The sequence below is a fragment of the Procambarus clarkii genome, chromosome 40 (genome assembly GCF_040958095.1).
Source record: "Procambarus clarkii isolate CNS0578487 chromosome 40, FALCON_Pclarkii_2.0, whole genome shotgun sequence".
In the NCBI taxonomy this organism is placed as follows: domain Eukaryota; kingdom Metazoa; phylum Arthropoda; class Malacostraca; order Decapoda; family Cambaridae; genus Procambarus; species Procambarus clarkii.
Window position 1 is genome coordinate 5,372,719 of NC_091189.1, and position 22,792 is coordinate 5,395,510.

Consider the following 22,792-nt stretch of genomic DNA (forward strand, 5'->3'; position numbering starts at 1 on the left):
TGTGGAGTCCTTATTATATCACACACACAACAAGGATGGAGAAGGTTCAGAGGAGTGATGCAAACTTATCCCACAGCCTGGGGTTATAAGGATAGAATAAAGAAATTAAATGTTAATTCACTGGAATAAAGTAGTATAGTGGAATTACCAAATACAAAACACATGTAATGGGTTTTGTATTCTTTTATAGACAAGGAGACATTGCAGAGTAGTAAATAAACAGAATGTGCTAAGATGGAGATTTATACAATACTGCTAAGAGTGGAATGGTGGAGGTAGACTCCAAGCATGGCTTCATATGTAGATACTGTACTGTAAGACAAGAGCTCAATAGGCTCAGGAACTTGGACTATACATCCTTGATTAAAAACAAGTACATTAGGCCAGTTAAGGAAAGAAACCAAATTTATATAAATTTTTATTAAATCTTGTTAGCCAAATCTTCAGCATGTACATTATAACTCGAGAAGTGGCCTCATACCTCGATCTTCATTTATGCTTATCTAGCACTAATGTTATTTATTTTATATATACGAATCTTCCATCAATGATATCCACGCTTGCCAATATCATTACTCCTCAGTGCCAAAGCCTAATTGTTGCATCGGCCCCAGAGGTGAAGAGGAATGGTTCATATGGGTGCCAAGTAACATCCAGCACACACAAATCATCAAACATGTTATGGCCCCTGAGCTCCTTAACAGGCACAATGAAAGGATCCTTCAGCCAGTCACTGAAAGTTGTATAAAAATAAATAATACATCATTACAGTATTTATACAATACTGCTTATTCTCATCCATTATAAACAACTATCATGCATTCTTTCATCCCATGTTCATCACTACACATATCTGATCTCCATATGAATCAGTCTCATGATGATTAATTTGAAGATAATCTATTTTCTATAAAATAAAAATTATACATATTAAACCATTTGCAGCTTTTTAACTATCAAATACAGTAAATATATCCTCTAGTTTTGTTGCAGAGTAAATGTTCAACGAAATGCAATGTCCAAACTTGATTAAGAGTTTTCCCCAAATACTGTACTACTCTACTTTCACTAACGAATTAACTATGAATATTTGTCCAATACTGGCAATGCTTTAAATTTTTGTCTTCTACACCGTTACTAAAACAGTAATACTTTGATTCAAATTACTAATTTCTTTAATTAAAATGTATTTGAGCTTTATTCATGCTTAAATCAGTACACACATGAATTATACAAATGTATTCCTATTTTCATACTATGTATTTAATTATGTAACCTGATTAGCATGAATCTTGCTTTAAATGTTAGCAATTTTATATCACATTAAAAAGAGAAGATAAAAAAATGAGGGAAATGGTCTTGCAAACTGCCAGGAGGTCTGCAAGGAAATTTACTGAAGACTTCAGAAAGTTTTCAAGATTCAACCCAAGCTAAAGCCTCATGCAAAATGGTAACCACTTGCTCAATTCGAACAAACTACCTAGTTACTGAAAGACTACCTATTGCCACTCAAATTTATCAATGTACAGTATACTTTTTTTTTTTTCCTGCATACACAAATACACGCCCACATACATCACCACAACAAGCAGTTCTTGTGATGCCTGATCATTCACAAATGAAACTATTTATTTTGATACATTATTTGATAATTTTTAGTCAACCTGAGAATGTTTAAACTTACTTGTAGACCATTCCATGTGAAACAATAACCCGTCCTTCATCTGAAGCCGATGCAAATAGTGGGTATTTGCGATGATATGCTACACTACGGACAGCTGCTTTGTGATATCGCAGAAGATGTGGTTTTCTGGTGCATTCCATTTCAAACCTGATAATTGTTCATATATCAATACAACATTCACATTCGAAATAAAGAAGGCAAGTAAGTAAGTAAGTAATTATCAAAAGAAGGCACCAAACCGGGAAGGCTATGTAGCACCATCAAATACGCAAAATAATCAGAGGGCGCTAAATATCACCAAGGATGCCAATACGATAAAGAAGGCAAGATACACACTATTTAATAAATATATTTGGTTCAAATAATAATGGGTAATCAAGGGGTTCAGGGCAGATTTAGTTAAATTATACATTAGCACAGCAGCTGCTAGGTGCATTTCTTGATCTGTTTAAACACATTTTGGTCTGACCAGTAAACAGATCGGTAACCTCATGGGCACAGCCTCAGTCCTAGGCAAGGAAAATGTTAATTAGAATTCTAGCTCATGGACAGAAAGTATACCAGGGAGTGGAAACACCCTAACACAGGAAGGTCCTCGATCCCAAGGATTTTGGAAAGAAGCTCCTCCAGACTAAACTCGCCACTTATCCATTGGCATTTTATAATCTAAGTTGCCCTGACAGCATGGAACAGCAAGTTCTGTGCTTGTGCTGTACTGTAGCTCCTGTTTATGCTCCTCGATATAACTTTGGATCTAAAGAGAATAAGTCATCACCACCTGCCATGAATTGCAAATGTGTCCAGTTTTAAACACCATTTTTTTTCCACTTTGAATTCTACAGAAATATCATGGGTTTTGTGCCCTTTTGGATTACAATCCTGAATCCTTTAAAGCCTCTAGAACATGAAACAGTCGAGTACTGTATTGTAATATGGCATCCATGGGAACAGCCATTTAATTGAAAAAAAAGTAGAATTTTGGAGGTACCTGGACAAATTATATTTCCCATTATGGCATTAACTTCATTCTGCAAGTCACTTTCCAGTAATGTAACCCTCCTACAAATCAAGGGTTGACTGTACAGTATATATTAGATACAATTTAAAATGCTACACATTTGCTATCACATCTTTATACTGTACATGGGTAAATCCCTACATTTGTCACCCCTCATTTACCACTTTTATGTGGGTGAAGAGACACCATAAGCCCAGAGAGAAGAGTGAAAAAAGCCTTATGTCTGATATATAATTACTTTCTATAATTATGACAGTACTGTATAGTACATAATGTGGAAGATAATAGATGCTCAATTCTCATTCCTGTGCACTTCTCATGCCAATATCCAATAACGTGCCTTTCCCCTCTTTAGATTGTGGGTTTAAAATGCTTATAATAAACAAAATATTAGTCACCTATATAGAAATTTAATTAAACAATGACAAAAATCTTCAATTACTCACCAGTTAAGTTTGCGATCATATCCACCAATAAGGAAGTGCTCTCCACCAGGATGAATAGCAATTGATGAGATCCAGCGACTGTTGGCTTGGACTTTCTTCAGAATTCTCTGCTTTTGTAGGTTGTACACACGAATATGGCCTTGTGTCTGCAGATTAGCAGTCATTTTACAACATGTCATTAGCAGTCAAATTTTACAATGAGGTTTTACAACTTGAAAGGTTAGATTTTTATTTGTTCAAAATATAATTGAAGAGTATCCACTATACAAAAAAGTGAAGAAAGTGTAATGTCAAGTAGCACTTCTCATGCATATTATTTAGACTTTATGACCACCTTATTTAGGATTTTCAAGGTACAGTAATTATATAGAAGTGTTAAGCTGGTATGACTATAGTATTTGGAAAGGGGTACATCAGGACAAGGAGCTGGGATATGAAGTTGGTGCCCAATCACTTGGATCATCAGGAATTGAATAATGGCCTAGCAAGATACAAGGCGTTCGCTCTACTGACCAGTTCAAGTGAATGGACTTTGGCTTTTCAAGTAAGCTTCTTAATCTTTCTCTAGTTCATATTTTCCTTATAAACTTCACTTCTTAAATGAGAATAAATTTATCTCTGCTTCTGTATTGCATAAACAATGGGTTTTCATTTAATTGCAGGCTACCTATACTTGCCCAACTACATAAGAGCACATACTAAGGGAAAGCTCCCCAGATATAGGAAAAGTGGTGAAATGAGTAGGGAGAGTGCAATAAGCAGGGAGGGCATGAGAGCAGCACTAACATCAGAAACGCATGTAACTAGGATAATGCCAGCCACACTTGGGAAGCTGGATAACATAACAGCATTTAAAAATCTAACCAAGAGTGATTTCCAAGACCACATAAGATGGTTACTTGTGTATGGACTACTTACATGGAATCTGCACCTCATGAACCACAAGGAAGTACATAGTTTGTAACAAACTTTACCAGAATTTAAATGACTGAGCACCCTTAACCTGTCTTCATAGCCTAATGTTACAACACTTTAGGAGAGAAAAAGCAGATGTGCTACGATCATTCTCCATTCCCCTCAATATCTTGCATAATTTTCAAAAGAAATGCAAAACGGAAATAAGGAAATACTCGTACCTTGGCCGCCCAGCCACTTGAACTGGTCGGTACAACAATAGTCTCACTTCTTGCAGGTCAGTGCTCAATCTCAAAACTGTCCAAGTGGTTGGGTACCATTTCTTTCCCCTGTCTTATCCTAAATCCTTATCTTTACTAGACAATTGTAATGATTTGGCACTCTCTCCTGACAATTAACTTGACTCATACCCTTGGACAAGTTGCCAACAAATGGAATGCATTGAAAGAGGTTATTGAAGCTACTTACATGAACAACTTTAATAACATACAGCATAGAACTTTAACGTCACAAGATATAAAAGTGCAACAAGTGCCAGAACTTGTTTTCGCATAGTTGCTGATAAGTAGTCACTGATTGAACGGTAAGAGGAAGGAATGAATCATGCTAAGAAAGGACCTCATTATCCAAAGTAAGTACATTTTATGCAAATCAATACCAAATACAGGCCATGACCTAAAAGAGAATAAAAAAAAAGGTTAAATTCACAGAAAAAATTATTCTAAATAACTTACCACAACATACAAGAAGGGAAGCTTAGGATGAAACTGAACAGCCTGAACACGGCCTTTGCATTTGTTAAATGGTACCTGTGACCGCCACCGGCTCAACTGATGCATGAGGACCGATCGGTGATCGCCCTCAGGAACAACAGTGGCAAAATAATCACCCTGCTTGTGCCACACTATCTGAAAATTAAAATCAAGGACAACGTATTAGACCTTAATTTTAAATAGTTTCTACTCTACTTACGTTTATCCAATCATTTCTTATTACCCATTACTGTATCTTTTTTAAAATATTACATTATGCATTATATTATCAGTTCTGCATCTACTACTGTGCTTATGCCCTTTCTTGTACCACTTTGTTTGTAATTCCATCAGTCTGCAATTGGGTACATACAGAAATTATACAGTAAAAACTATATTTCTTTGGGGATAACTTTAAAACCTACTTGTTTCACACTCCTGAAATGTTCAAGAATAGTTCTGTAGCCCTTGGCCCACTCATCTGCTGTAGGTTTCCTCCATGTCACAGCTGTTTTCACACGCTCAGGTTCTGCATAATGAAATAAAGTGCTGTAATTAATTCATCATACACATACAGTGTATGTATGAAATTGAGTATAAATATTCATAATGGAGTTCCTACAGTTTAATAATATATTTATACAAGTAGAGCATGTTAAAGTAATCCGATGTATACACATCCGAGTGAGACATAAGTGAATTAAATTTGTAGGATTCTAGATAGCATCTACCTTCACCTCCGACACTTCATTCCTCAAGAACTCTTCTATGATAGATGGCCACATGATGTTTTCCTTACATCATATTATTCTCCCAATTACTGGTTTTTTTTTTAACAGTCATAGGCCCTTTTTCATTTATGGTATATTCCAACAATTTTTCAACTTGGGATGTTGTTAACTTCCTATTGTACCAATTTTTTAAAATTCACTTCAGCAAAATCTCTATCTTTTCCCACATGGCCTAATAATTTGAAAGCATTTATTTAGCTCACAATATAAGTCATCATCTCATGTGGATCCTGAAGATTCCTCAACCATCCTACAGATGCTCAGGAAACAGGAGCTATCAATTTATCAATTCATTGTGATCTGAAATTCAACTTGTTCAATAGCATACAAGTCTTCAGAATCATTATGCAAATATTCCACAAACTTTATCTGCAGTTTTCCATTTATGGTCATAAATGTACAGACTCTTCCTCAAGATCATCTGATGACAAAGTTATCTCTATCTTACTACAGGTACTTAGCTCTTATACTCAAGTGTCTAAGCTGTCCCTGCCCACCTCGACTCTTTTTGCTCTGCTTAATGGACTAAACCTGCAGCCAAGGAATACAGTAGCTGTTTACTCAAAGTGTAGCAGCCAGATTATGTACATGTGGAGAACCTTAGCTCATAAAAGAGAAAGTTGCAATATAACCATAGAAAAACCTAAGATGAGGAGGACAGACTAAAGGTGGGTTAACTCTGCTAATATCTTGGATATGCCTTCAAAATGCACACCTTTATTGTATATGAAAATATCAGCAGTATTTTAATTAATCATTTTCATGAGCATTAAGTGCTAAGCGTACTTAAATGTAAAGCATCCCATGCAGAATAATATCAGAATAATATAGTGTTCAAAATTGATCTTAAAACTTACGCATGTAGTCGCCCTGATCAGGTTCCTCCTTGAACACAGAATTTGTCTGCTGAACAATGACCTTATCTGTTAGGTATGTTTCAGGGTTCATGAAGATAACTTTGTTTTCTAACACAATACCCAATAAGAAAAGCTTATTACTGGGATTCCACGCCACCCATTTCACTGCTGCCTCAACATCAAAACTCCGCAGGCAACGCCCAGTACTGATCTCCCAAACTGAAAAAAATAAGGCCTTTTAAATTAATACTCTTGGTTTCTATTGTTAATGCAATCAATGGAGTTGAACATTACAACCCTGAGAAGATACCAAGCACACACAGGGGTGGAATATTCAAGTGACCAGGCAATACAGTATAACAGATTTGTGTCCAATTCTCTCTTTTTTCCAATTTGCATACATGAGCAAATAATACAATCATGTGTATGTCACACCCCTACATAAACTTACTAGGAAACCTACCTGATCTAGATGCATAAGAAGAATTCAATTACACCGGTTCTACTACAAATGACTGACATTACTGACCCAGAGAAATTTGTCAGCTTTACCTACAGCTTGATACAGTATTGGCTTTCACGCAACATGCTTACAGTTGAAAATATAATATTCCCCTTTATGGATTATAGTCATTCACTAATAAAGATTCTTTATAAAGCTTGCTGCCAGTCCAGAACTAATTGGACTACAGTAATACGGGAAATGGATACTTGTTAATCACAATTGGTACTTAGGCATAGCACAACTATTAAATACCTATTGAAATTTAATAACTATTTTCAAACAAAGCAAAATTATTCAATATTGCAGTAAGAAACACAATGACAATCGTGCATTAGAAAGTTTGAAAAACTTTCTGGACCTATTATATATTGTAGCAATTTCAGTCCTCTAGCACACTGATATTTACCACCTTCCTTACTCCCTTGAATCTCACATGTGCAACGTAATCCAAGAAAGACTTAAATGCCTAGGAACACTAAGATGAAGCAGATGTACAGGGAAGATGGCTTCTTGTTAAATCTTCTTCAAATACAGATGAGAGCATTGCTCCCTGCTCACCTTGAAGAATCACTTCTCCCATATGAGCTATGGCATAGAGCAAAATATGCTCTCCCATGATCAGAATGGGAGTGTGAGCAGGTTTATTTTATTTAAATCTTGTGTGCCATGGCTGGCTCTTCTTATAATATACCAGCAATCCTCCTGGTCTTATCTTATCTTGATAGACTAACAATATAGTGATCCTTCTTGCATTTGCTCCCTCTTCAGCCAAGATCTGAAATATATCTTTCGGTCTCTTCTTGACTTAGCTAGTTTTTCTTTCCTTGGTGATTTTGTCCCACAGCATACAGACCAATGACATCCAACAAATGATATTCTCTTATGTGGGGTCTCAACAGGACATTGTGGGGGCTCCAATGATAGGTGCCAGCCTTCTACTCGCTAACTAGCATTCACGTTCAGGAAACGTTGCCTAATGTTGACCCACTCATTGTCAGTAAAGCCCTTAGTCTTTCCTGTGTTGAAGACAAAGTTTCACGAGTAAAATGATCCTCTACTTGGTGTAGATACTGGATTTCCCCCAACACTCGTCGCTTCGTGGGATGTACTTTTTCCCGGCAGCCTCACATCAGTGCCCAGTGCACCGATTCTGCACTTGCTCACTTCACTGGTTACTATAGAAATGGTTAATGTCGACAAATGGGTGCTCACAGCCTCTTTGCTGGCACAGTTAAATAAAACATTCCCTTTCTAGGGTCACAGTCGACATTCCACTTGCCTCTTCACAGGTGAAAATCAAAAGGAGCACTCGCTTACCGTGACCTCGGTCGTGCCTTCACTAGCCTCTTCAATGGCTATTCCTTGAAGATTCATAGTCATTACTACTGTACTTCCGACGCTCACTGGTCGGGAATGTCACTAGGCTTCAACGGTCAGTCCATTCGCGTTGACTCACCAAGATCCAAATGAAGGTACTCAGTACTTCCAACTCCCTCCACTGAAAATAGTATGCTATAGTCTCTTCTACTCTCAGAAGGTCCCTTCGTTGACGACTCATACGACCTTATCTAAAAAGGTTCCCTTGGCACCTCAATGTGGTCAGAGTGCTGTTGCTTCTCTTCTGGGCTAAACTCGCTACTCAAGATCCAAATCTCCCAATTTTTGCGAGAGCACCCAAGGTCACAACCTCGCTGTCCGAAGTCTAGCTGAACAGTAAGCTGGACTTGGGCATGTATCGGTGCCTGCCGATGACATCACAAAAAGCTTGTCACTGATTGGCTGAGCACCTTAGCCCCGCCAGTCACTTCTCAAGTTATAAGAGCTTGAGGCATGTGTCGTTGCACTCCACCAAGTTCCCGGATGTGTCACCGCCGACCCGGGTGGCATTTTGTTTCGCATTTGCCACAATTTACCTTTTTACAGCCAAATATTATGCAAGATGGTGTATAAAACTTTCCATTTTAAATTAAATCACAGTTTGGGCCATCTGCAATCTTTCTGGATGGGTAAAAATGACTCTTGAAGCTGGAAGACTTATCAGATGGCAATCATAACATAACCCATTTCAGCGAATCTACAAAATGCCTACTGATATGTCCATATCCATCCAAGATTCAGAATTGATTTCAGTTCTATGTCAGTTATGTTACACACTTCCTATAACTTTTGTGCACTCCTCTTCAGATTGAAGTTGGTCCCATGACTTTCTCCTTTGCATCAGTATGATCTCAATATAATGTGAAATATTGACCTTCTGGACTGTACATAATCCTGACCATGGGAATGACAGAGTTTAGCAAGATTCTCCTATTGCAAAAGTATTAATGAAAGCTGCTTATTTTCAGTCAGAGAGAAACTGGAAACAAATTAGTGATTAATACTATTATAAACATGTCTGCATGTTCACAATATTTCTTGCACTTTTACTAATGAATAAGAAAATAAAATTGGCAACTTACTTTTTACAGTTTGATCATCTGAACCAGAAGCAAGGAACTTCCCAAGAGGATGAATAGAGATAGACCTAATAATGGACCGATGGCCCTTGAAAATCAGTCCCTCCATGGTAGGGAATGGCCGTAGGTCCTGGGGCTTTGGTAACACTGGTATGAGATCCTGGTAAAAGTAATTAGAATGCAATATACTATATTAATATTTGCTCATTGTAGATTGCTTCACCTAGACTACATACATGGATATGCTAATAAAGGACAAATAATGGAAAAATTACTCTTTCATCAAAAGTTCTTTTCCAAAGATTAGCCTACTAATATTCTTTTTCTTGTATAAATAAATGATGTCTTTGAACTCTTGTAAACTAAATTATAAATACAGTTACTGTGTACCTGTAAATCCCTCCACTCTCATCAAATTTTGGTACCAAACCCCAAACTTTATGGCTGTGAATCTGTATAAGCCAAATTTGTGAAAACTAAGAATTGACTGAATAGTAACATTAAACTTCCAAGTACAGTACTGTACTTATAGTAGCATTCTTTATGGACAATTTAAACTAGCAAAATCTCGATTTTATGCAGTCATACTATATATATGTTAAGTCAATGCAAATTTAAAAATAACAACTATATAAAATGAATATTTTAATCTAAATATTTTGATATAAAAATCAAAACTCAATTTTTATTTTAGTACAGAATATGAAGTGATGAAACAGAAAACAGTAAAATTATTACATACTCTAGAACAACTGAACATAACCAAAATTGTTAAGGTCATAGGTTGAAGAAGGAAATTCATGAAGCCTTACATTCATTATGTCAAAGAATAAACAGCCTTTCCATACCTTAGCACTAGCAGTAACCCTCATTATTCTCTTCCGTGGTGCAATATACAAGTCCAGACAACGTTCATAGCGATCCTGAAATGGTAATTATTGAGGGTTACGATCAATTTCAAAAGGTGTTCTGATTACATTTTGTAGTAACAACAATTTTGGCAAAACTTTCACATTAAATGGAACACACACAATTACATTTTGAATAAAAGTTTCCAGTGTCTATAGATGATTATCTACTTAATAAAAATTATGTAGCTGAACAGACCCTAGAAACGAGTGAATTGACAACATTCAAGGTACAGTACAGTGATTTTTGTTTTTCAAGTTACACACAAATAAGGTTAAGGTATGACGCAGAGTAATGAAAGAATACGTCAAAATGAATTATCAACTATGCTCATACGATCAATATCAAAAAGCTTTTAAATGTAGGCTAAGGTTAAATGTAGGAATAAGCTAAAAATTTATTAAGGTATTTTTCAGAAAAGTTAGAACATGAAACAGTGTAGTGGCAAGGCAGAGTGCTAGATTACAAGAGGAACCCTAACATAACAATTGAAGAAGGTGCAGCAGGCTATTGGCCCATGTAAGTAGCTCCAGTTTATACCCAACCAAGCTCATATATACTGTATGTTTAACCTATGTATGAAATAATCCAGTAATCCTTAATTACTCAAAGAGAATAACTTTGATATAACTGACACTTTAGGACCAAAGGCAAGAGTGATAATATTCAAATGTATCAAAAGCAGTGAAATGTATATTTTCATGCTAGCAGCAGAAGTAACAAAGTAACTTTTTAAGTTATTAACAGTTACGAGAATTAGAAAAGTTGAAAAGCTGCTGCTGCCCGAGATGTGAAGATAACACTGCAGAAGAAACACCGCCAAGATTATATCATTTTTAAATAATAATTACTGTGAATCAATAGTCTGGAACCAAGTATAGTTCACATCCAGTAAATAGACAGAGCACCAAGAAGTATAGGAAAAGGAGCAGAGAATGAGGGAAAGAAGAGAGAGAGAGAGAGGAAAAGAAGTATTGAAAGGGAAAGTAGGAAAAGGTTTCAAGGAAGGGAGGGAGCGAGAAACACGAAGGGAAAAAAATAAAGAAACGCAAAGAAGGGGGAGTGAGAAAATTTAAAAGTAAGGGGAAGTAGGGAGAAATGAAGAAGAAAAAATCATACTCCACAGGTTCACACCTGCTGCTAGGCCTCCTGGCAATAACAACTTTCAACTTTAATCATTATTCTGACATTATATTCATATTAATTTTACCACTCACTTGAATAAATAATTTATAAGCAGGAACCTGGCGAAGACTTTTAGGTGGATTTCTGTCAAATGGCAAATATTCACGAGGAGGGTTATAAGACTCTCCATGACCTGAAATAAAAAATTTAAATATTAATTTATACACAATTATAGAATGCCAGACAGAAGAAATCATATATTTATATTTCCTAATTGACCAAGTGTATAACACGAGATGTTACACGTGATTCTAGGGTAAAGTTGCCAATTTTTGGCCATTGAACGCCACATTAAAATTTTATACGAAACAAAATGAAGTCAATAATTGAAATACTTACCGAAATATCAACTCAAATATATAGGCAATGGAATTTGTAGCGCTTGGTTGATACCTGGTTGATGGGGTTCTGGGAGTTCTTCTACTCCCCAAGCCCGGCCCGAGGCCAGGCTCGACTTGTGAGAGTTTGGTCCACCAGGCTGTTGCTTGGAGCGGCCCGCAGGGCCACGTACCCACCACAGCCCGGCTGATCCGGAACTTCTCTTAGAAAACCGTCCAGTTTTCTCTTGAAGATGTCCACGGTTGTTCCGGCAATATTTCTTATGCTCGCTGGGAGGACGTTGAACAACCGCGGACCCCTGATGTTTATACAGTGCTCTCTGATTGTGCCTATGGCACCTCTGCTCTTCACTGGTTCAATCTTGCATTTTCTTCCATATCGTTCACTCCAGTACGTTGTTATTTTACTGTGTAGATTTGGGACCTGACCCTCCAGTATTTTCCATGTGTATATTATTTGGTATCTCTCTCGTCTCCTTTCTAGAGAGTACATTTGGAGAGCTTTGAGACGATCCCAATAATTTAGGTGTTTTATCTCGTCTATGCGTGCCGTATATGTTCTCTGTATTCCCTCTATTTCAGCAATCTCTCCTGCTCTGAAGGGGGAAGTGAGTACTGAGCAGTACTCGAGACGAGACAGCACAAGTGATTGCCGGCTACTGCTTGTAGCAGTGTTGAGCCAGATAATTGTATCACCCATTATAATACCGTAATATACGGTACATAATACCGTATGTATATGGTATTATGTTCTGTGTTATACCTACCTATCTTTGAAAATTATTTGACAACTTTCCTGTAACAACAAACTGTACTTTATAATCACAGGTCTAAGATCCATGGGCAAAGTACCAGTGAGGCCACTAACCATTCAAATATGGACATTCTTCTTTATTTCTGAATAAAATTGTTTTCACAGCATTTAACATTTCTATCAACTCCAAAATGCTCATAATATTCTAGATTGCCACTATTTGGTATCATTTCTTTTTATATGAACATAAATACCTTATACACCATCAAATGCAGCAATATCAAAACAGCAGTAATACAGTATAACAAAGGAAGGAAATGTAGGTAAAAATCCTCCCCACACTCTTGCCATCTATCCAACATAAAGCTGAAGCAATGTGAAATCTATGCTTTACTTTTTTTGTAGAAACCATGGGTTATTCACACATCTACAACTACCTTCTTAAACAGATATGAACTGACAAAATGTGAAATTATTACTAACCTGGTAATCTAACCTTCGGTGCTCGTAGATGGTTGTGAATCCCTCTCCGCCGCTTTTCATCAGAGTCAGACCACAGATTATAAAAGTGATATTTTTCTTCCCTTTTATGAGTGTATTTTATGAGACCTCTTCGAATCTGTTCAGCTCTCTTGGCAACATAAGCAGCCTCATGCTATACAAGTAAAGGTATTTCTTAAAATTTGAAAGACAGGAAATTAGCCATCTATGCCAAGCTGAGAAAGTACCAAACATAGTGAATAATAATAATAAAATATTAATAAATACAATATTGCATTGCATATAATTTCAAGGCATCTGGCTTGACAAATACAGTATACACATACCTTGGAGGGAACGAAGGACTTCTTGGAATCAATGCGACCCGACAAGGGCATTTCCATGACTTCATGAGTAAAGAAGTCAACCCAAGGAGCATAATAGTCATAACTGCTATCTGGCACTTGCTGGGACATAAGACGTTTAACAGTATCCAAGTCTGCATCACTGAGGCGAACATCTTGACCAGTCTGCTTATCAAAGACAGTTCGACTGTTGGTATTAAAGTACCATAAGTGTTACTATACAAGCTTATTCATTCACATTACAACATATCAAGGTATACCAAATATAAAATAAATTTGCATACAATTTGAAATCTACTCTTTTGGGTATGATAAACATGGGATCATTGGATTGTTTTAACCACTGTGCTGCGCCAACCGAGAAATCTCGTTCTGAGAATTGTACTATCTTTTTTTTAACTAGACTATATTTTAATGTTTTTTAATGTTTTCATCACTCTTTGTGTTTTGAAATGAAAATGGTTGAGTTTGAAAACATTTTGACATTAAACTTTACCTGAACATTTATAAAAATAACCAAAATATGTCCTTAACAATTGCACTATGAAGTTTTTGCCAAAAACAGGTGCGCAGTGCAGGGGTTAAGCAAATGTTAAGACATATTTATGAGTCAGTTTGGTTCGGTTTAAATATCAGATGCATTGCATGGGCAAATGGGTCTTCTGCACTTTTCTCTATTCTTTTGTTGCATATACAGACGAAAAGCATCCACAAATAGTGCAAGTCCAGCGGCACAATGAAATAAGTATAAGAGATTAATTAAAGTCCCCTAACTGAGAGGTTTTGGTTTATGCTTGCCTGAACTGCATTGTGAACTAATCAAGAAGAATAAAAAGGAAGCCCAAGTAAGGGAAACCTGTTTTCAGGTTGGTTGTTGCCACCAGAGCGATGGTGGCAACAAGCCTTCACATGTTATCTTGAGGTTATCTTGAGATGATTTCGGGGCTTAGTGTCCCCACGGCCCGGTCCTCGACCATGCCTCCACCCCCAGGAAGCAGCCCGTCACAGCTAACTAACTCCCAGGTACCTATTTACTGCCAGGTAACAGGGGCATCAGGGTGAAAGAAACTCTGCCCAATTTTTCTCGCCGGCGCCCGGGATCGAACCCGGGACCACAGGATCACGTGTCCAGTGTTCTGTCCGCTCAGCCACCGGCTCCCTTGTGAAACCACAAGGGATATAAATTATTGAAATGTCCACTTGTGAAACCTGTACATCTTTCCTCAATCATGGCAGCTTAGTTTGCATTTATGAAACTGAATACGAGCTCTAAAGCACTAGGATGGATATAACAATAACCTTGGGTTATGAAGTTTTGTAATCTGATAAACTGGTAAATACAGACTAAGCTGCCATGACTGAGGAAAGATGTACAGGTTTCATAAGTGGACATGCAAAGACTTGAGGAATCCTGGCTGGTGTAGGCATGTATCATCTGAACAGGCCAAATGAGTACTGCCTAGTGCTTCCAGTGATGATACACACAATAGTACTTAGAAGAGCTTTTGTCTTTGTGATTTGAGTTTATAAAAATAACCCTCCAGGTCATTCCAGGCCTAATTGAAAATTATCCAGGTGTCACCCTTGCAACAGTATGATCCAAATGAAGAGATTCTAGGTACACTGAAACAGAATGTCTACTCTTCCTGATTGTACATTGATCTTGTCTCAGGGGCCAGCAGACACCTGTCTAATATGGGAGCAACCAAATGATTTACCTCAGAAGGCCGTTCGAATAATTGGAATGCCACTGTAAATTAATTATAATATACAGTATTAAAGTTAAGTAATTATGAAAAGAATGCACCTAGCTTGGGGGACAATTTAGTACCATCTGTATTGTAGAGGTACAATACATGAATATTGCTTGAATGAGTGGCAATAGATTAGAGCTTCCTACAGAAAGCTGTGGTGTGGGCACACCCTAATGGAAGCTCCTAGGAGGGAGTAAGGCATCAAGTGAGAGAATGTGGGTATTTCTCATCTAGTCTCTCAAATCTGGTGTGTCCAGCATCGAATGAGGATTCTCACGAGTGCTACCGAGTATAGTGGATATGTTGGTTATAGTGACAATAAGTATGTTCAGTAGCTATACCATATGTAGGAAATATTTATGTTTTGTGTATGCAAATCAATACAGAGTATTCCCATTGGAATTCCTGAAATCTTTTTGTAATTGTGGCAGTGTATAGTGACGTCATATAAACCAGTGTTAAGACAGGGTGCACCTCAAAAGGGATAAGTATTGTTCAGCAGGACAGATACATGTCACTGATTACTTTTGTGTATGCTGCTTCTTGAAGTAAATGAAAATAAAAAAAAACTTGCACATATACAGTTAACACTTTAGTGCGCGCGGCACTTGCTGAAAAAAAAAGCGGGTTGTGCGCGCGGCGTTCTGGGCGCTCAAGCGTAAACACAAAAAAGTTTATAATCTTTTCACGCCCCTAACATCAATTCTCGAGCTACGTTTTTCATTTTGGTATCAATGCGTTGGCAATAAAATTCTCTACAAGATCATATGCATAAAATGTCACCAAAGCATTTGCTATCCCACCATGAAGTAAGTAAACACGAAGATGACTCGCCGTGACACCCAAACAGGAAGTAAATGTTCATACTCTTTCGTTTATTGCCAGCCTCACAGTCATCCTACAGCGCTTATTTTGATATCACTGAACTCGCAATAAAATTCCGCACCCAGACATATGCCTATCAATGTCTAATTATGTTCCGCACGAGTGTGGGAACTGGGCGAAGCGTTAGCTGTGATTTCAGCAGCGATGACACTGTTGTGATGCAGCGCTTTGAAAGTTTATACTTATTTCACTGCCATGACATTATTTCTCGAGCTACGTATTGCATTTTTATAGCAATGTGTTTGCAATAGAAAGTTCTATAAGAACATGGGTAGAATTGGCCAACAGAGCGTCAAATAAATTTGCGGCAAATAAAATCTTACACGTGTTTGTACCCGTGAGCGTAAAAAGTTTTTACTTTGCTCATGTTTTTTCAAGTTTATACTTGATTCACTCCGGTTTTTTTGTTTGTATAGTGTTCGGAATAAAATTCTCTACACAGACATATGTATATAAATGTAGAATCATGATCGCGGCCAACACAAGAGTGTGTGGAGTGCGCGATTACCCTCGTTGTGTCAACAATTCAATAGTCTCTCCTCTAAGTTACAATACATTGCCGTTTTCTCAAATAGGCACTGTGCCTATTAGAGAAAACAAAAATTTAATGGCAAACATATTCATACAAACCCCAAGTCGATCAAGTAGTAAATACAGTACCCAATATAAAACACGGTCCGTAAATTTACGTCGTGATCCGACAAGCGGTTAAGCAAAACGCCCGTAATTCCATGTCGAAAATCCAGGGAAGTGTTAAGCAGATATAAATTATGTACCTCATTAATACACCATATTTATGCTAACAATTACATTTAGAAATTTTTATGTGAACTAAGACTCTAGCTCCCTGCCTAAATCCAGGTTTAGCAGACACGACCAATATCCAGCAGTTCATTTGGAGGCCTCTGTCACTGGTGGCTTACCTACAAACGGGAACGGACACCTTGCAAAGGGTGAGGTGTCTAGGGACACCTTGCATTTACACTTTGGATAACCTCTGTGGGCTCCATATTGCAACCAGTGACATAGCAAGCAGCGCTGGTCAGAAAGAACTGAAGACTGGACATTGGATCAATAAACAGTTAAGATACAGTAACAATAATCAATTGTGACCCAGATACATTACAAAATTGTGAACAATATGTTCAGATTACTGTATATTAAAATCAATCTCAACAGTATTTCAATTTAATTAATTATACAAAATATAAGTCAATGTTGTTCACTAACAGACATCCTCTAACCAGCAAGCAAACTGTGCCAAAATGAATGGTGCTTCATGCTCCCTAATGCATTTTCTGTTAGTTTGTCATGTGTTGTAAATAATCAAATTTGCAGGCAATTAGATAAAGTCTGCACATCCATGATGACTACCCATTCCTTAAGTTTTGATTCACATAATGGTGTACAACAAAATGTCAAACAATTTGTATCTTTGTACAAGCAATAGATGTTGGCAAATTCTTCAAACCATAGAAAAAGTATTTTAACAATCTAAATCTTGATTAAAAATATAGAATCTCTTATTTTATAAATGTCATCATTCTAATGCCAGGCACAACAAATACTTACTCAAAGTCAGGATTCTCTAGTCTGTTTAAGAAGTTGTCCAGTGTATCACCACGTTTCGGCTTAACAATTTGCTTGCCATCAAGGTCATAGCCCAGATGTGGGTATTCATCGTACCATTTAATAGGCACATTGCCTGTGGGAGAAAGCAGGAAGCAAAATGGTACATTTTTCAAATAATATGTATTAGGACATATATATTATATACCAGCTACTTCAAATTATTAATAACTGGCATATCTCTTAAGATTCCAAGAAATTAAGCAAAATATTTTGTTTAATTTCTTGGAACCTTAGAAATTAAAAGAAATATGCCAATTATTATAATACAGTATATAGTACAGTATATATATAGCTGCACAGTACAGCTAAAATACTGAGAAATTGTCCTTTACTAACCTATTGTGTTCCTGAGATCTTCTTCATCTGAAGAATCTTCAGCATATTCATCTGGTGCTGATGAATCCTGGAGACTATTCTGGCTTTTACTACTGGTATTGTTTGTCTTTGTGATTTGTAAACTTGTTTTCTTTGACTTCTCAGAAAACTTACTTTTATTTTTTGCATTTTGTGTTGTTTCACTTGGAGGATCATCAACACCACTGTCTCTATCACATTTTTCATCTAGTTTTCCCTGTGATGTATGCGATTCAATACTACCATTTCCTTCATTTACCTCTTCATCTTCATCCTCTGAGCTGATTTCATCAAGACTATCTCTGCCACCACTGTCATCCTCATCCTCCTCCTCCTCCTCACCATTACTAACATCCTCTACATCATCCTCATCAAAATCACTTGACTCTTCATCAGATGAATCACCATCCTCTTCTGTATTTATATTAAGCATGTAGTTGATCTGAAGAACAATAAATATTAGAAATCTTTACATTTATTATAGGAATCTACAACATACAATTTTACAAAAATAATATACAGTAATGTATTCATGCTGCATACTGTAAATGAGGATTCAGAGGTGCAGGCACAATTAACAAATTAAAATGCATTAATTTACCCGAATAAAAATTTAATAAATATCATGCTGTCTGAATTACTTTGTGAGGATATACTGTACTGTATAATGCATGATTGCCATCCAAGTAATTAACTGGTTATACAGTATCTTTACAAACAAAACTAGATTGTTTAACATGGACCTAACAGTTTGTATAACTTCAATAATGTATTCCACTATAGCAAAAGCAGTAAAACAGTGTCAATTAGCAAGATTTTTTTTTTGGTGTTGTCATATTAAAGCATAGCAAATTCAACTTTATTGTGAATTGTGAATCTCACCCATAGTTAAGCTAACTGAACATAAGTACCCCTGATCAAACTTAACCAAAACAAAGATTTATTCTATATCGATCAACTAACTTCCATCAATAAAGCTACTAAAGCAAAAAGTAACCTAGGAAAGGAGTGATGCTGCATACCATAAAAATATTAGTCATGAATTGATCACATTGCGACTCGGGTCATGGATAGCTGCGACCCATGGAAAAAAATCTGTGCACAAAATAGAACCAACTGTGATTTGGGATTTATAAGAAGTATTAGTAATACACACAAATATCATCCTTTAGCTATATCTTTCCCTGGCTAGGTCTCACTTGGACTGCACACTATAGTTTTAGTCACCATACTACAGAATGGACCATACATTTGAGAAAATGTAGAGGATGACAGGGCCCAGCCAAAGTCCAGTATCAGGAACCTTTTCTAGACTTTAGTTTCTCAATCTGCAGTTGCTGGGAGAGAGACACAGAACATGGTGGAACATGATCAAGATTTTCAAGTGAGTTTGGGGCATAAACAAGGACAAGAACAACAATCTTGTCAGAACCCACAATAGATATTAGCTGGTTAATTTTGCTTTAGGGGATATATAGGGAGGTACTTTTTTGGGAACAGAATTGTGAATACAGTACATAAATAATTATATGGTTATGTAAACTTATTTAAGATCAGCAAAATACTTTACATTTTCCATTTTTTTCCCAGTCTTGAAAAAAAAAATAGCTGGGACTATACCTGGAGTTAGTTCTGGTAGTTCTTTTAATCAAGCCTGACCCCTAGAATGGAGCCATGCTTGATATGTCATAACTTGATCCAACAGGCTGTTGCTTGAAGCAGCCCACAGGCCCTCATATCCACTACAACATAGTTGGTCTAGTAGTCCTTGCACAAGTGTCTTTTAATTTTCTCTTGAACACTTACTTTTGTACAGTACTGGCAAAAATTTTTGTTTATTGGGAAGATATTGAATAGTAGTGGACCAGTTATGTTCAATGATATAAATATGTTGCCTTTCCACAGTGGATATATAAACTTTTGGAAATTTTAATTATGTAAATCCTAGATTCTGTAATTTTAATTTTTTTTATTTTGCCTCAAGGGAAGAGTTTATTGGGCAGCGCCACTCATCCTGTGAGTGGACACACCGCCATAGCAGCATGTACAACACCCCAAAATAGGAAGAAAACCCGCTGGGTTATTCATCCTGTCACTTGTACCCAGACACAGCTGGGACTTGTAATTACTGTATATGGGTATTTAATAGACATGTACAGGTATGCATGGCCCGCATACCATGCAAATTTTAGGCATTTCAAAAATTGTTTTCTTATTGTTTAAATAATGCACAGTATATCATTAGGTTAGGCCGGGTTACCTTAGGTTAATTGAGGAAGGATTTATATCTGTCGATGGACTGTTTTGAGTACAGTGACCTGTATCCAGGTATGCTATAGACTAGTATGAAAGTCTTTATCAAGGCAATTTGTTATTGCCTGCTAGAATCTAGTAAAAACTTTTTTTCCTGTTGAGACCACCACAGATGGTGGACCTTAAATAAATTCGGGCAAATTCAAAAGTACCATAGGGCTATACCAACTCACCTTCTCGTCATCTCCACTTAAAATATCTTTTTGCAATTCAGAAACCCCCACGCGTTTTCGTTTTTCACTCATCTTTAATCTCTTGTCTAGTCTTTGATTTGTGGAGTTTACATCAAGGTCTGCTGCTTCCCAATGGAGGTGATGTCTTGCTGCAGTTAATTTAGTTCTCTTTGGCGGTCAGGTCTTGTCATGATACGTGCTGTCTGTCTAGGTTTCTCCTCCTCCTGATGGCCTCACTAGCCGCAGGTGTGGAGCAGGTGTGGAACAGAAGTGGAGCAGGACTCGGGCAGCTGATGCACGTGGGTCACTCACGCCATCAACACCGACAACACAACAACACAGCAGCACTACCCGCTTAATTCAGTTTATTCAACTACCTTAAGATTTTTACCAGTGCTGCCAGTTTATATTTATCATTAGTCGGTATTCTATTTGTTATGTAACGGGAAAATCATATATCCATTACATGTGATGCAGAATAATTTTGTTGGTAAATTTATAATTTAGATCCGTATCCTCCGTGTTGAAGAGCATTATATTATACTGCTGTATATTGACCGCTACAACCTGCAGCATGGATATGTGTATAATAAATGAGCTAAAATTATTTATTGATTTTCCCCCTCATTTGAATAAATGGGGGAAAATAATTTATTCAATTATTGAATAAAACAATAATTTTAAAATTATTGACTCATTTAGGGTGTTTAAGCTTATATATTGGCTCATTTAGGTTGTTTAAGTTCATTTTTTTATTGGTTCAGTCATGCATGGGTAATTTTACAAGAATGTAAGAACTCTTGCATATATAAATCAATAATAAATCATGAGTAATTAAATAATTGAGATTAACATATATTGACTCAAGGTGTTAAGATTTATTTATTTATAAGTAATTATCGAAGAAGGCACCAAGTCGGGAAGGCTATGTAGCATAATATATTGATTAGCTTGTAATTTTTTTATTATTATTGCCAATCTTATCTAGTCCACCGAGTTATGTACAAACAGTTTGATTATTAATTCTAAGACTTATTGGCAGCAACAGTCTAATATAATTCCAGTTGTCAGGGACAGGACGCCACCATGTACTTTAGACTTATCGAGGTCCCTCTAGGCTGCAACTACTAACCTTTCTCTGGATATAATTCACAATTGTCTAACTCCAGGGTAACTATTTTTACTATATGAACAGGTACACGAGGTGAAGGGAAATGTGCCTAACTGTTTCTGTCTGCCTGGAGACTTTAGCCCGGGTCCCCTCAAATATGAGTTGAGAACGTAGACCCGACACTATACTATAAGGACCTTCCATTAAGGGTGGTAATGTTCATACAGGTACAGTATATCGATTGCTTAAGGGTGATGGGTATTGAAAATGAGGATACGGAATCCCAGTAGATGTTCAATAATTCTCTACCATTGCAGACATCTGCCCAGAGGTGTCTACAATTGTGATCTCCCAAGGCGAGACGGATCTGGTAATTTATTTATGAAGCACACTGTCTTGATTTCTAATTAGATCTTTAGGTACAAGGTATACCATACTGTTTATCATTTATTGCCACAAGTACATTTTAGCTGCTGTTCATTTTATTTGACATTACAGATATACAGTTATGTAAGTATAAAAGCTACTGTAATGTCATTATTATTAGTTATTATTCATTAGTACATTATCTTATTTATGCTGGTTGAGCAGTTTTGTTACAAAGTTTCTCTCAGTTATAACATTAAAAAGGGAGTGTATTTTGTCAACACAGTTCATGGAATGCCAGTTCAAAATACTTTATATTATGGTGCTCTCAGGGTCATGTCCTAACAAATCATTGGACAGGATGATCAGTCATTATACATAAATTTAACATCACATTCGTAGTAATTCTCACTGGAACTTTAATAACATAAAAAGTTTAGTAAGACAGCCAGCATATACTTCAATAACTCCTATCCTTTAAAACTGTTGTTGGAAAGTGACAAAAGAAAATGAACATCTGGTCAAGATGCAACTGTGAATCACCAGTATTACAACTGCTGCTATTCCCCTTTTATCAAAGAGGCATGTTGCCTTCCACAAAGCCACTGTAGCTTCCGACATTTACATGGAAGGAAAACAAGGCTACAGGGCAGTCACTTGTTCAAACAACCTGTACAGTATATCTGAACAATCAAATTTGTTAATTTTCTACATTCCCATTATTTTAAGGCATAATCAGAAAAAGAATA

General features: G+C 36.7%; 1 protein-coding gene across 1 annotated transcript; it reads right to left on the minus strand.

Moving 5' to 3' along the window:
• Positions 1 to 405: 405 nt before the first annotated feature.
• LOC123757842 (ribosome biogenesis protein bop1-A) lies at positions 406 to 20,906 on the minus strand. The gene is made up of 14 exons (XM_045741710.2): positions 20,567 to 20,906; positions 18,063 to 18,522; positions 17,667 to 17,799; positions 13,438 to 13,642; positions 13,094 to 13,265; positions 11,551 to 11,651; positions 10,273 to 10,347; positions 9,428 to 9,584; positions 6,464 to 6,682; positions 5,241 to 5,344; positions 4,798 to 4,971; positions 3,149 to 3,294; positions 1,685 to 1,831; positions 406 to 733 (listed from the first exon to the last, which is right to left on the minus strand). Exons 1-14 carry the CDS (start codon positions 20,636 to 20,638, stop codon positions 580 to 582), a joined length of 2,319 nt encoding a protein of 772 aa, XP_045597666.1. The 5' UTR covers positions 20,639 to 20,906; the 3' UTR covers positions 406 to 579.
• Between the last annotated feature and the right edge of the window lie 1,886 nt (positions 20,907 to 22,792).